This window comes from Amblyomma mixtum, chromosome 2, assembly GCF_055824585.1.
Source record: "Amblyomma mixtum isolate Tamu chromosome 2, ASM5582458v1, whole genome shotgun sequence".
Lineage (NCBI taxonomy): Eukaryota > Metazoa > Arthropoda > Arachnida > Ixodida > Ixodidae > Amblyomma > Amblyomma mixtum.
Window position 1 is genome coordinate 255,962,573 of NC_143013.1, and position 14,304 is coordinate 255,976,876.

Sequence of the window (14,304 nt, forward strand, 5' to 3'; positions counted from 1 at the left end):
GAGTCCAAGGAAGGGCAGCTTTCCAAAGCCACAGCTGGGCTTGTACAGCGTAATTAAGCAGCATTAACATCCTTTAGAATCAATTAACGTGTTTGTACTATGATTACACAATGGACACAGTATTTATCAAGGCAAACAATGGCAGCGTATATATGCCTGCAAATGTTTAAATCAAGAATAGTATCTGCTAGCTTATTAAAAATATATCATTTATAAAATGACCGTCCAACTTCTCAGAAGTACCAAATCTGTGGAGAAATACAAATTGAAGATTGCCAATATGCCTAGGAAAATACATTTTGACTGTCAAAAAAGGATTAGGAGCACTTTATTATTAACTACGCGAGGATTGTGGAAAGATGGGTCGGGTCACACCCAATAGTGCAAAACATGAACCCTTGGAAAAGATGCGAAGTTGTGGCGCCTATGCACTCATATGCTGTGCATAATGGGCTGCCTTGCATTACCATAACCTGTCCAGGTAGACTGCCACAAGTCAATAAAAATCTCCGATATATACAACCACAGTTTTCAGTTAGGTAGACATTTTATTTGTGACATTCTTAATCTAGCTGGCAGGCTATCACCAGCCCGAGGTGAATGTGACGTGCAGGATGAAACGGGTGCCATATGTGGATACTGGAGTAAATGTGATGTGATGAGCCTTGGGAGCATTCCTCTTCACATGGCGCCAGGCAGTCTTGCGGCCACATAATACAGCTGACAGTGCTTCATTCTGTAACCTGTAATACTGCAGTTACTTGCATCATGGATGCAGTTTCTTGTGGGAAAAAATTAGAATGGTAAGTTTGGTGCATTTATTACATGGTGTAAAACATGGTGTGGTCAGTTGAACTTTCCCCAGATTTTGATGATTGATGTAGGGAAAGCATTTATTATGCAAATGCATCCATTATTTAAGTAAATATGGTGTACAAAAACCTGGAATGGAAACAGAAATCAGCATCTGCAGGATTGAAACAAATTCCTAACAACTTTGGCGCAGCACCATACCCATGACTGCCAAGCCACATTTTAGCCCCTAGCCTTTCACTCTACACTGTCCTTAATCTGTTCATTCCCAATGGGCCAGACATGAGGCCGTATGGCACTCGGGTATCCGTATCTGCCTATATGGACATGCCACGTTGTCTACTACACAGCTTTTTAAACACTTGTAGCAACAGTGTCAGTTTTCTCAGAAGCATGAAACTTTGTTATGATTAGTTTTATGACACACCCAGCACATTAAAGGGGCTGCGAAACACAGCCTGGGGGAATACCGGCTATACTTCAGGTGGGTTCTTTATGTCACACAGATGCTGACTTAAAAAGAATTACAGGAATCGATGCACAGGAACGGGAGTTATTCAATGAAGAAATTTCAAAATACAAGCAAACAAAACGCTGCCCTCAACTCGATTTTGGCGGGGCTTCCCACTCCTATTTCGCTCTCCCAATGACGGCACCTGGCGCAACCAATCAAAACAGCCAGCCAGAGCACGTCGCGGAAGTTTGTAGTCCATGGTTGCCTGCTCTCTGTGAGACTGGCAGCGTTGTTTCCATGCCAGAGCGCCCCTGGTGGTGTATTTTTATTTTACTTGCTTTGCAGGGCTTTTATCTAAGACAAACAAATTGTTTTTGTTGATCTAATATAAAACGCAGACAGGTAACAAAATGTGTCTCTATTTATTCACACAATTTGCAGTATATTTACTGTTTGTCCGGTCATCAAGCTCGCGCCAGGTGATGTCATATCCGCTGCTAGAAACCCGCCACTGTGTGGCGACACCATCAGAGCCATGAAGTTGTTTTTGGGAGGACATTAAAATATTAAAAAACGGAATGTACGCGGTATTACCGATGCTAATAGCACCATTATAACTCACTGTATGCAATCAACAGGCAAAACAATTAACTAAGATTGTGTTTCTGGGCCCCTTTAACAGGCATTCTAGCCAAATTATAATTTCGTTGCAGTTGGGCTTTGAAGCATTTTTCATAAATGACATTAACTGGGCACTATATGTTTCATCTAAGCTGCCTTCTCAACAAATAGGGGCATGTTAGAATTTCTAGGCAACAAAGTTGGCACAGTGTTCCCATCACACAACAGAAGGCTCATTGCTTGGAAGGCTGGTGGAGAGACACTGTAAGAGCCAAGCAAGTTCATTTATGAAGTGCTTTATCATATCAGGGAAGGCTATTCACGGCTGTTTCTACCATGGCAATTTAAGTTCGTGTCACAAATTGCACCAGCAATGTTCTGAAAAATGAGTAATACTGTTTTTCTGTTGCAGCAGTATTCTCTTTGCAAAATAAGATGAATAGTAGTTTTGCGCTGCAGCTTTCAGTGTGCAAGATGACAGCTACGGCTTAGCCTTTTGTCAAGAATACTTTTTCAACTGTTCTAAAAGGCAAGGTGTGTTACTGGGCGAGTTGGTTGGGGTACATCTTGAGAAAAACAGCACTTGCAGACAAAGGAAACGAGAAGGACACACAACTGCGCTGTTTTTTTTTTGTGTGTCCTTCTTGTTCTGGTCCTTTGTCTGCAAGCGCTGTTTTTCTCAAGATGTCCTAAAAGGGCGGTGCACTGTGACAGCACGACGCAACAAAGAGGAATGCAGCATGGAGCGACACTTCATACTAATATTATTGAAGAGCGCATGCCTCTATGAGTGCATCACATGCAGATAAAATGAAATCAAGCAGGGATGACGAAGAAATAAAATTATAGTGAATGCAAGGCAGGTATGAACAAGAAAATGAGTGCACTAATTTCCCGAAGATGAAAAATGTTTGCCAATTGTCAGAAGTTCTCTGTTGAGCAGTGCCAGAGAGGGCGTACTTACACAAGCAGATTCTGAGTAGGGAATGAGGGGCCTGAAATATCTCAATTTCTTAATTGTCGGGTTTAACATTCGGGAGCGGCACATGGGCTATGAGGGACACCATAATGGAGGTCTCTGGATTAATTTACACCACCTGGGGCCCTTTAATGCACGCTGACTTTGCACAGCACATGGCCATCTTTGTATTTTGCCTCCACTGAAATGTGGCCGCCATGGCCGGATCAAACCCACAGCCTTCGTGTAAGCAGTCTAAGAACGCCAGAGCCAGTGAGGCGCCGTGGCGGGATGAGTTCTCCATTCCTAGGAGGAAAGTTTTGGGAAAAAGGAATGACTAGAAAAGAAATACCAGAGGCCTGTAGTGTACCGTCAATGGTGCTGCTTGATATGGGATATGATGGCGCACCTTTCTCATGACCATGTGGGCTTCAAGAAAATTAGCAAATGACACTCCTCTTCCCTGCTGTGTCTTGAGCTTGCTATGCTAAAGCACTTTGTCAGAATAGCCTGCCAACTAGCTCATAACATAATCCTAATCCCTCACCTGAAATCTGCCATCTTCAGCTGGCAGGGCCTACAAATGCCAGCACAGTCAAATGCTACTTTCTGGCTGCTCTGCATCTGACACAAGTGTAGCTCCATTATAGCAACAGCATGCATGTGCTTGTACATGTGCACATGCGTTGCATGGTCAACACGTACTTGTGTACATGTTGTGGCAAGCCTCGCACTGCTCACAATGAAGCTCACAGCCACTGCACGATTTGCTCGTTCTTTCCACTGTGTGCTTGAAGTTCACCAAACTTTGCGACTTTACATGCCACTGGCCATCTCCCACTCTCTCAGTACTGGACTTAGAAAGCTCAATCCCCACTTTATGCTTCCTAAATAGGGCAGATTTGCGGTGGTCTGCTCCTCCTTTGACACCTGTTGTAAAGTTTTTCGGATGTGAAATTGAAGAGTACTTTGATTAATGTATCCAATCACCCATTTACCTTGCCACCAAAGTGAGAGTACTTCAGTGCCTTGACTCCAAGTGATTATTTGTTGTTAATCCAATGTACTGCCGATAGCAGTAAGCCCACTGACATGCCCTCTTTGCGTATGTTTTCTCAAAATTTCTGACAAAGCCAAAGGCAATTAAGCTGATGCTCTTTGGAGTGGATACCAAGAAGTGCAGGGAGCAACTGTTGAGACTCAGTCTCATCTGTCCACTTCATCAGAGTGTGCAGCATGTCCCTTGTTGTACTCCTGCAGTCCTTGTTTGTGACTGTATTCAGGTGCGTGCTCCAGTTGTGTAGCACCTGCCAGCTGCAAAGCAGTCGACTCTTCAAGGGACCCATCACCAGCTCCCATGCACTGCCATAAACAGGGGCATCATCAGACATAAATGCCTGACATGGTATTGTGTTTTTTTCTTTGATGGCCTCGAAAAACCTCACCACAGTGCCCGTGTTCACCCTTTTTGAAATCAAGTAGGCACACGGGATACCAAAGGCATCTTGAGAAATTGTGAGCAGGGTTGTCAGTTGGAGTTAGTACTTATTTATGCCATGGGTGGAGTCAGTGCACAGTTTCGCTGCCCCCAATTCATAAAGGAGCTCTCGTTGTGGGAACGTCATTAATGCTAGCTCAAAGTCACCATCATGACTGTTGGGGTCACCCTTCTTCCTGTAATACAACAGTGGTGACTCATTTTTTGCCCTCATTTCTTCGACCCATAATTCAACACTCTTAAAATCGTCTGGATCTCTCTGCTCTGTTTTTCCAATCCTAAACTTATCTGCAATGTTACGGAGGTCCTTAGTGGTCACAAGTTGCATCCGTGGGCTTGATCCACTTGTAGCTGCTCGGATGTTGTGCACAATGGTTTTTTCTGGCACTCCTTCTGCTAACCAGCCTGAAAATGGTACAGAAAAAAACTGTTAACATCTCTGGTTCATCTGCCTACAGCCATGTAATAAAGTGACAAATACTTCTGGTCGGATTCCTTCGTCTTCCACTTTGTTCCTTTTCACAGGTGACACACAGTTCATCTTACTTTCATTTCACTTTTGTGGCACTGCAAAGCACACAACAAAATGGTTGTTTCAAAGCCAGATGGACTTTATTTTTATGAGCTTGAGTGTTTAAACTTGCATACTGCAATGCAAAACAGGGAAGTTATATACAGCGTGTTATAAATGCGGAATATAACAGCACTGAAAATGTGGACAAGAAAATAATAAGGACATGTGCTTCTCATCCTGTCCCATTTCATTCTGCATATTCAAAAAATGCACCGATTCGCCTGACAGCAACCTTTAAAGGAGTAGAGACACCAAATTTTTGAACGCGAACTTTGTTTCTTTAGACTTGTGCACAAGACAATAGTGTGCACGAGTCACAATGTAGAATTCACTTACGCCAGGTGAATAATTTCTAAGTGAATATTTTTCTCATGCTGTTTCAGTTTCAACACCTGAATGACTGCTGCTAAGTCAGAGACAATTGGAGGGCATGCCAGTCATACATAAACTGAAATATAAATGCTGCTTGTTCATTTTTTTTTTTGCGATTTCAACTCTTGTGCAGGCTTGTGTTTTATGTTAGTGGTTTTTGAGGAAAGGAAATGGTGCAGTAACTGCCTCAACCATGCCATGAAGGAAAGAAGGAGTGAAAGAAGAAAGAGAGAAAGGTGCTGTAGTGGAGGGCTCCGTAATAATTTCGACCGCCTGGGGATCTTTGGGCACTGACACTGCGCAGCACGTGGGCACCTCTTGCCTCCATCGAAACTCAGCTGCCGCAGCCGGGTTCTAACCCGGGTGCTCCAGCTTAGTAGCTGAACACTCAAACCACAGCCGTTCCTGCGAGCGTTACTGATGAAGTGCCAAAACAGCCAAATAATTCTAATTAATGAAAGTTCACTGCAGACGATCTGTCTTATGAGAAAAAACATGGCCCTTATACAACCATTAGACTGGTGGCGTTGCTTTGATCAGCAACAAAATGCCTACGCTTTTGACAGGCAGCCAAAAAAAGAGGCTAGCATCGAGTGCAACTGTCAGTCATTCAAGACACATTTCATAGAGCTCAAGCCGACTTCTTACGGATGAAGTTCAACGTCAGCCGATTGAGCGACAGACCTAGGATAGTCAATGAAACCAGCAGAAAAACAAAAGAACAGACATTGGAGTAGTTCAGTGCTAGACGACATTCCTAATTATGTTCAGTTCGAAAGACTGGACCCCTTCCACAAAGCATCTCTAAACTAAACGGCATGAAGTTCGTACAGACTGTGCTGTGCATGCAATGTGCCGTGGATCAATTGTTTTTCACCCTTCGATGCGACCAAGTAGGCTCAAGTGAATTGCACTACAGTCAGATACAACTCGAGAACGAAGTGGCAGATGGCCCTTAAAGAAGACCCCCTCAGTCAATGGCGTCAGCTGATTTTCATCAGTTAACCCAATTAAAGCCATAACTAATCCCCTTTCATCTGCCACCCTCCTGCAGTGCTACCCCCTAGGATTAACCATGACATCATGAGAATCGGTCGACGCCATTGGATGGCAGGCTTCCTTTGAGGGGCATTGGCCACTGGGTTCTTAAGCTGTGCCCTACTATAACTTCTTCAGCCCCCTCGTTTTGTGGGACATGCCTTCTCCCACTTTACAATAGGCATTTTCGTGTTGTCCCACCTCTTTCGTGCCATAGATGCATCGCAGAAGAATAAAAATCATTGAAATGATCACTCGAGTTAATGAGCAATATCTTCCCCCTAAAATACATTTCTATTGCACTTTCGTCTCCCATTTATGAAAGGTTGGTGGAGTGTAGCTTCTAAACGTTTTCACATTCCGGTACAGTCAACACAGCATGCACAAATGCTTTGTACAAGAGGAGTGGCTAACCTGCAAGCCCTCTGGCATCATCCTGGGACAGCCTTTGGTGGCAGGCCTCATTGAAGTGTCCGTAGTGTTTCTTTTGAAACACTACATATACCTTGCCCTCTTTCTCCATGACCTCTAGAGTAGCAAAGCAGTGTTTGCTGATTTTGCAGCTTCCTTGCCCCTTTTCCTGCCTTTGGCGCTGTTCTATAGGAAGCTCTTCGTATGAGCCGGAATGGTGGCAGTGCAGGTAGCGTTTAAAAACCCTTGGTGCACATTCCTTCTTTCCTGTAGAAGCTATAAAACGGCAGCAAGTTTTGCTTTCTTCTCCGTCTTTCCAGGCGCGAAATCCTGAAACAGAAAGATTGTAAACATAACTAAGCACTCCACATAGTATTAGTTAATTATTAGTGTGAAAGCACAATTCCGAACGGTAAACCCCGAGCAAGATCCTGCGATGTGTATGTGGGTTTGTGCCAAGAGCATAGCAACGGCGACATAGCAACCACAGCCTCACAGCAGCATTGCAACATAGTTATGACACGATGCCAACATATGATGTTAAGTCCATGACCTCTCATGACTAAAAAGAAATTTTTAAAAATTGAGGCGTGAACAAAGGTGGGCTCCATTTTGATAAAAACGTGTACACAATGATAGCACATGAATAACGGCATAAGGCATCCTTAGAAAGCCAACAGTAAAGTAACAAGACAAGGCAATGTTCATGAAATTCTGCTTTTGCACGTTTATAAAATTTCGGCAAAACTTCTCTGTCAATTTTTTGTGTATCACACTACTTTCATTTTTTGAAAAGCAAGGCCAAATTAAAGTTTGTACTTTTTACATACACTAATGAAAAATGCATGTGCTATGGAGTGGGCACATATGCAGTACTCTCGCACTACTACTGGCGCTCTGCCTCTGCCAAGTGCGCATGACAATCACAGATTTAGCTTCAAATTTTTAGCCTTTTGCCTGCAGTGCAAAACTGCATTTCCCAGCTTTTTTATTGTTAAAAATTTATCAGTCATTCGCTTACTGTTTTTTCCTGCTATAGCGCATGGGGAACAATTTTTGGAGAAAATTATTAAGTTCAGGTTAAGTTATTACACGGACTGTTACATGGAAGTATTTCAATTTTACTACACCCTGCAAAAACTCATTCCTGCACAGCAACCTTTTACATGGCCCTGTCCTTTGACCACAAATTCAGGTCAGCGCTGTTGACTTCTAAAGGCAGAACAATGCTGGGCATTCTTCCTACACACTTCTGCATGTTGCGATTGCCATGGCTTCAGCGCTGCTAAGCCAGTGCATGCCGCGACAATGTTGTGTGTCCTGTCGAGACATTGCAGATGCCTGCAACAAAGCATAAGCAAGGCCTGTAGCAGCGAGTCTGCTGCAAGGACCAGTTTTCCTGCAGTGGCCACTTTAAATATGAAAGAGAGTGCACTGCTTGTCACTTTGCTTATGGAGGAGCTAGGACACCAAAAAAAAATTCTGCAGACACACATAAGACTGCTTACCAGCGAGAATGCCAAAGCATTAAAGTGCACAGTCATGCTATGTTGCAGAATGACGAGTCATGAGTGCAAGGCATGACTACGCAACTTTGTACAAACTATACACCTTACATTACAAATAAGTGCAAAATGACTATGACAAGTCATGGCTTTCAAAGGTTATAGTACGTTACGTTTCACATTTCACTCGAATGCCCGCAAAGGCTACCTCTGCAGATCTGTCGCACTAGACCAAGCCCATTGAAATCTTCATGGTTCATTTAAAAAACGTGCATGTCATCGCTAAGTTTTTGTGCACAAAACCACGTGCAAGTTTCCCCAGGTGAGTGTAAGCCCGTAAATAAAAAAAAAAGAACGCGCTCTGTGTTTACAAACTTAAAATGCGCGCACTCGAAAAGTCAATAAACTGCAACTTTTCAATCGGTAATCTAAGCGCGCGACTGCATCCCGCTTTGGCCCTTTATTGCTTTAATCACAACGTGCGTGCATGCAGACTTCGTTTCTTACCTTTATTAGAGTCGAAGACTAGATTCTCCACCTCTTCCTCGAAGTCGTGGTGCCGTCGCAGGTCACGAAGGGCGACAAAATGCTTCAGACGTAAGTCGCACAAGAACGGCCGTGCCTTACTACATGCTGTTGTGACTGGGAGAAGGATGCATGGGCCTGCCTACTGGCTGGAGCCGAGCCACCACCGCTGCCGCGTGCAGATAGAGAGATCAGAGGAAAGAGAAAAATAAAAGACGCGTCGCAGCAACAACCGCGTCCTTCCCCACGAATATCCTTGATGGGTGTTTTTAAATTACTAGTATTGAAGAACGCCTTGTCGCAAACCGCTGAAGCAACGCCATCGCACGTGTCCGTCTCCATGCTCAAGGCAAAAAAATAAAAAAAACAAGCGAGCAAGAAATGCACCTTGGGATACCTTGGGATATTGAGCAAGGATTTTCAAGAAGAGTTGAGATTTTCCCTGTCGGTTGAAGCGCAGTGTTCCCCAAAAGTCCCCACAGAGTGACGTAGAGTAGAGCAGTGACGTCTATTCTCGGTTGGCCAATCGCAACGAGGATCACCTTCCTCTGAATACGCCGCACGAGACTAAAATCCGCCGGCAATAGGAATGTGAGGTTGTCCCTAGGTTTCCCTGTTGCATTGAACTGCATGTGTTTTGAAAGTACCTAAAAGAAGACACAGATGTCCCTAGTTGGGTCTAACCTGTCACCAGGATTTTTCTTTTGCCCTTTTTCCACTTTTGCCTTTGTCGTCAGCGCAGCGCGAAGATCAACATGCCGGGCAGCGTGCGCGGAGTTGTCGTTGGCGACAACCAGGTGAAGTTTCTCGAGAGAGTCCGAATCCCGCTGCAGAATACGGTGAACGTCGTCACCTTTAGCTTCGGTGGAGCCACAACGGAGACGCTGCCAGATCTTGTCCGGGGAATTCACCTTCGGCCTCAATTAGATTTCATTTGTGTTTACGTGGGCGGGAACGATTTGTTCGTTCGAAATAGCGATACAGTGTCAACGATCGTTGCACGCCTCGAGGTAAGCCACTTTTACTGATGTTCGTCATGGTGCGCCGCGTTTTATAGTCTGGAAGTGAAGCACTGGTGTGTGGGATCTGTTTTGTGTTTAAGGTCATATGCTGCTTTGCTGTTCGAAATCGGCGACAGAGGATAAAATTGCTTAAAACAAAGTACACATTTTGTCCGCGATTGTACTTGGTTTACTAGTTGCTACAGTGTGCAGATGGGGCTAACCTTTCTCCTTCCGGAGCAGTTCATTTTTCATGTATGCTTGTGTTGTTTGGTGACCCTCAATGCGGGAGCTTGTTTTCGCAATGCTGTGAAAGTGCAGCTTAGTGTCGTAGTTGTCTTTGAAACTGTAGGTCTCGTTCTGTATAGAACTTTCAAATAAAGCTGGGAGCTGTGCATGTCATCGATGCTGGAAGTGCTGAAGAGGCAGATGTGGAAAACACGTGCTTGCACTTTGCATTCTTCTGCATTCCTGATGTAAAAATGGTCTTGCAAAAACAAAGCATTGTTGTTCACTGCTCATGATCCAATATTTTCTATGCAGGAGATTGTGGCAGAAGTGAAGCAGTACGCAAGCCACATTTTCGTCTACAAGATAGTGCCCCGAGGGGACGAACTGGGGCGAGAAGGAGGCTGACCGCCCTCACCTGAACAGGCTTCTGGTGCGGCGCCTTTCCAGGCTAGGTGCCACAATTCTCAACTTTGATGTAAGCGTGTTTTACATTCCAGAAATGTCCTGTACTACTTATTCATAGCTTGCACTGATGTCACTGAAAGAAATTCTAGGATATGCTTATACCACTAGCTCCTGCAGTATGCATTCCACATCATTTCAGCACGGCAGCACGCTATATATCGGCAGTCCAAGCGCAGCAGTAGCTGTGGTAGGAAACACCCGACGAACAGAAATTTTCTCGCTGTGTGAGCGAACGAAGGCGCACTGAACAGAGCAATAGAGCTTGCGTGTGGTGCGCATTTAACGAGCCAACTTTGACCACAAAAACCGCTACCATCAAGTATGGGGTGCATTCTTCATAACAGGTAAATTTGCAACTTCAACTGTCGAGTATGTGACAATGGTGAAGCAAGGAAAGCGCCAGTGGTTAACCGGATGTTTTTTGTTGAAATGGTGACCACTCAAGTAGCTCTAGGAGACAAAGCTTGACTGGGCCCCATCGCTTCATGCTTTGTGCCAAGCATGAAAATTTCGCATAGTGCCAGCACACAGTGAGACAATACACAGTGAGAAGAGGCAAGCTGAGGCCCATGCAAAAACAGCATGCGAAGGCCAATGTAGCAGGGACGCTGATTTAGCCTTGCGTAGGGTGCCTTGATGCATCGTTCCATATCAAAGCAGGTAGATGACGACAATGAGCGATTGAACTAGTGGAAGCAGACGAAGACGACAACGAAGTTCTGGCAGTGTTCTCGGTGCCGCTCGGAGCTGCTCCCTTCGCTTGTGTAAATAACAATATATTCTTTCCCGCAACAATATCGAGGCACCCTAGCCATGCGCTGATCTTTTTTCATCCCGCCCACAGCTGACAGCAGAAATACATGTTTTTGTGAACTGTCTATTTTTTGCAGCAAAAAAGAAACTAGCATTTACTGGCAGTGCAATATTAACACCTCGAGATGAGCTAACCCAGCTCAAATAGCCTAAGAGTAAAGAAAGTTTTCCACTGACCTCTAAAGTAGAACTTCGCGTTCCTTGAGCTTGCATTGCTGATGAGCTCTCACCTATGCACTAACATAGGAATTGTGCGATTACAGTGATTTGTGTACTTTCAATCGACGGTCGCAAAGTAGCTGACAAAGTGTGTATTCAGTGTCCGCAAACAGGCTAACGCCTGCGCTCTTCTCTGCTTCCAGTCATGAGGGGCCAATTTTCTTGCACTGTCGAACCTTTTCCTCGTATTGAACGTGCACTGACACGATCAGTTGCCATTTTTAGCCCTAGTGAAAGGACTGCGCATTCAGAAGAGAAGACATTTCCACGCACAGAGAGCAAAGGAGTTGGTTGCAGCACAAAACGCATCTGTTTATCCACATCTTGAAGCATGCGTGGCAGCCAAGTGGTTCGTAAACATGGCCGCCATAGCAGTGATATCAATGACGTGACATCATGACCAAGCTATGTATAGCCTAGGATGGTTCACACTGTTCTCAAAGCAGTGTTGCAGATCTACCAATGCAGTGTACTACCAGCAGACAGCAATGAAGCTCACAGCTTGCATGACTTTTGCAGTGTTGTTCAACCATCTGATAGCCACTCGATTCTAGTCTCCATACATGTCATCATTTTTACATACCTCTGCTTCTTCTCGGCAGTATTGCGTACGTAACCTTCATTTCCAGGAGCACCTCTGACTTTCACTTCCTTTGTGCACGCAGATATGAGGTGCATTCAGTGGTAAGCTGGAGCTGGAATTTTAAATTTCTTGTACAGAAGGTTTAATCATGGTACTAAAATAATTACATTGCTAGTACTCAACACAGCCCTCTTTTAAGTTTTTTTTTTGCCAGTTCTTGGCAAGTGCCTATATATTCTGAGGAAAAATTATTATTTCAAATCGGTTAGCGCAGTTCATGCATTCCTGAGTGAACTTTGTTGTTGTGGGACCTCATTACGTTCCACCTCATACATTACCTCATACATTTTAAAGCAGGACTGCCCTTTCACAGAGGCCAAGATCCTCGGTCCGTGGCCACAACAGTCAACTGCCCTCAAGGCTTACAAGGCACTCTTTCGCTTTTTGAGAGCGACTGCCTTGATTGACAGACTGTGATTATTTCCCTTTACTTCTCTCTTTCCTCTTTAACTCCCCTCATTCCCTTCCCCTGTGCAGGGTAGCCAACCGGAATCCTTTCTGGTTAACATCCCTGCCTTTCCCTCTCTCTCTCTCTCTCTTAAAGCAGGACAAACAACAAGCAAACTCGGTGGTGTGAGGTTGGTCGAATACAAATGATGTGGGATGCCCCAAAACTGCACTTTCTCAATACTAGTTGACGCAGTCTGTGAAGCAGTTTGTGGCGTAACATAGTCGCGGCGGAGACTGTTGTTGGCAGCCAGTGCCATTTCCAGCTTATGAAAGCTCTATTCAGTCAAAGTTGCTGTTTTGTTATTAGAACACAGTAATCAGTCGATATAGGCATACTTCACTTTGACCTTGGTGTTCTTTTCAATTCTGTTCGCAGTCTTATGTCTGCAGCTGTATACATCAGCAGTCTTTATAAGCCATTGTATGGGTGAAAGATTGTGCCCTCTAGTTTTGCTCCCATGCAGTTACTATTTGGAATATTTCTTTCAATGAACTTCCTCTTTTCATCTGCATGTGATGAAACTGCACCTGCTTTGTCTCTGGCTACTGATGCATGACAGGTGCGTGCCAGTGGCCTGAAAAACCTTGCCATTTTTCTGTATGCCTCTTTCCTTAAAAAATTACATAGCTCGTTCAAAATATATGTAAAGGTACTGGTGTTGAATGGTAATGGCCTGTACAACCTGCCTGATCAAAATTATGCCTATTTTTCTAGCACCTCTTCCTGACAGCTCAGCGAGAGCCAAACCTGGAGATGCTTGCTGTGGATTGGTACCATGTGTGCCGTGTTTGCGGCATACAAGCACTGGCTTTTGTTTAGAGCCGGGGAGTGGCCGCCCTCTTTGGTTCTGAGCATCGTGGCAGGACTGAGGAAGCTGCAGCCCGGTTTCAAGCACCGTTTTTTATTTTATGTTGGGCCAAGGGACACCACCGTGGAGGATGTGAAGGATTCAGATTTGGGTTCTAACAGTTCTTTGAACTGCTTCAGTGAAGTGTTAGAACAGCTCTTTGAACTGTTAACAGTTCATTGAATCCTAACCTGAACCTTGTAAGTGAACAACATGAACTGGTGGGCGAGTTGGTCTGACATATCTAGTGAAGCAGCGCTACGGCACAAGGCCAAGGGAAGAAGAGGACAAACACAGCGCTGAACTGACAACAAATGTTTATTCCGGATGCTAACAGCATATATATACTCTTTTGCACCTTAGAAAAAACAAAGAAACAGAGAGCAGCAGAAAGTATCAATCCCAGTCACTTTGCGCATGCAGCTGTATCGCGTGTACATCGATCATTTGAAACCAGGAAGTTGTGCTCTTTCACCGAGATGGCAACGGAAGGAGTGCTGATACAATTTGCACCCAGCTTCATGATCTCAGATGCCTCAATAATCTCTCGTGTAAGCTTATCCTTGTGTTTGGTAACTACTTGGCTGTTTTTGAATTCTGGGTAACACAAACAGTCACGACAGTGAATACCTATGTGGCGGGCCGCGTTCTTAACATTGTTTGCATGCTCTTTAAGTCTTTCATTTAGACACCGGCCAGTTTGGCTGATGTATGAACCACCACACGTCAACGGGACTGAATACACCACGTTGTCTTGGCATGCCAAAAACAGAGGGAACAGAGGAAATTTGCTCTACATGCGTAGAGCAAATTTCCTCTGTTCCCTCTGTTCTCCCCTTGAGTTCTTCAGCTGTCTTGAGGCCTT

General features: G+C 44.5%; 1 protein-coding gene and 1 long non-coding RNA gene across 4 annotated transcripts; one reads left to right on the forward strand and one right to left on the reverse strand.

The window, feature by feature from the left end:
• Positions 1-528: 528 nt before the first annotated feature.
• On the reverse strand, positions 529-8,976 carry LOC149363613 (uncharacterized). Of its 3 annotated transcripts, XR_016289093.1 has the most exons (4): positions 8,752-8,976; positions 6,743-7,069; positions 4,826-4,911; positions 529-4,749 (listed from the first exon to the last, which is right to left on the reverse strand). It is a non-coding gene; the product is annotated as an uncharacterized LOC149363613 (long non-coding RNA). The 3 variants fall into 3 exon arrangements; XR_016289092.1 differs by lacking the exon at positions 4,826-4,911; XR_016289091.1 differs by having other exon boundaries at positions 529-4,911.
• Positions 8,977-9,331: 355 nt separating this feature from the next.
• Positions 9,332-13,895, forward strand: LOC149363614 (uncharacterized). Its single transcript, XM_089573597.1, has 3 exons — positions 9,332-9,779; positions 10,314-10,476; positions 13,307-13,895. The coding sequence occupies exons 1-2, from the start codon at positions 9,525-9,527 to the stop codon at positions 10,404-10,406; spliced, it is 348 nt and encodes a 115-aa protein (XP_089429723.1). The 5' UTR covers positions 9,332-9,524; the 3' UTR covers positions 10,407-10,476; positions 13,307-13,895.
• The last annotated feature ends 409 nt before the right edge of the window (positions 13,896-14,304 follow it).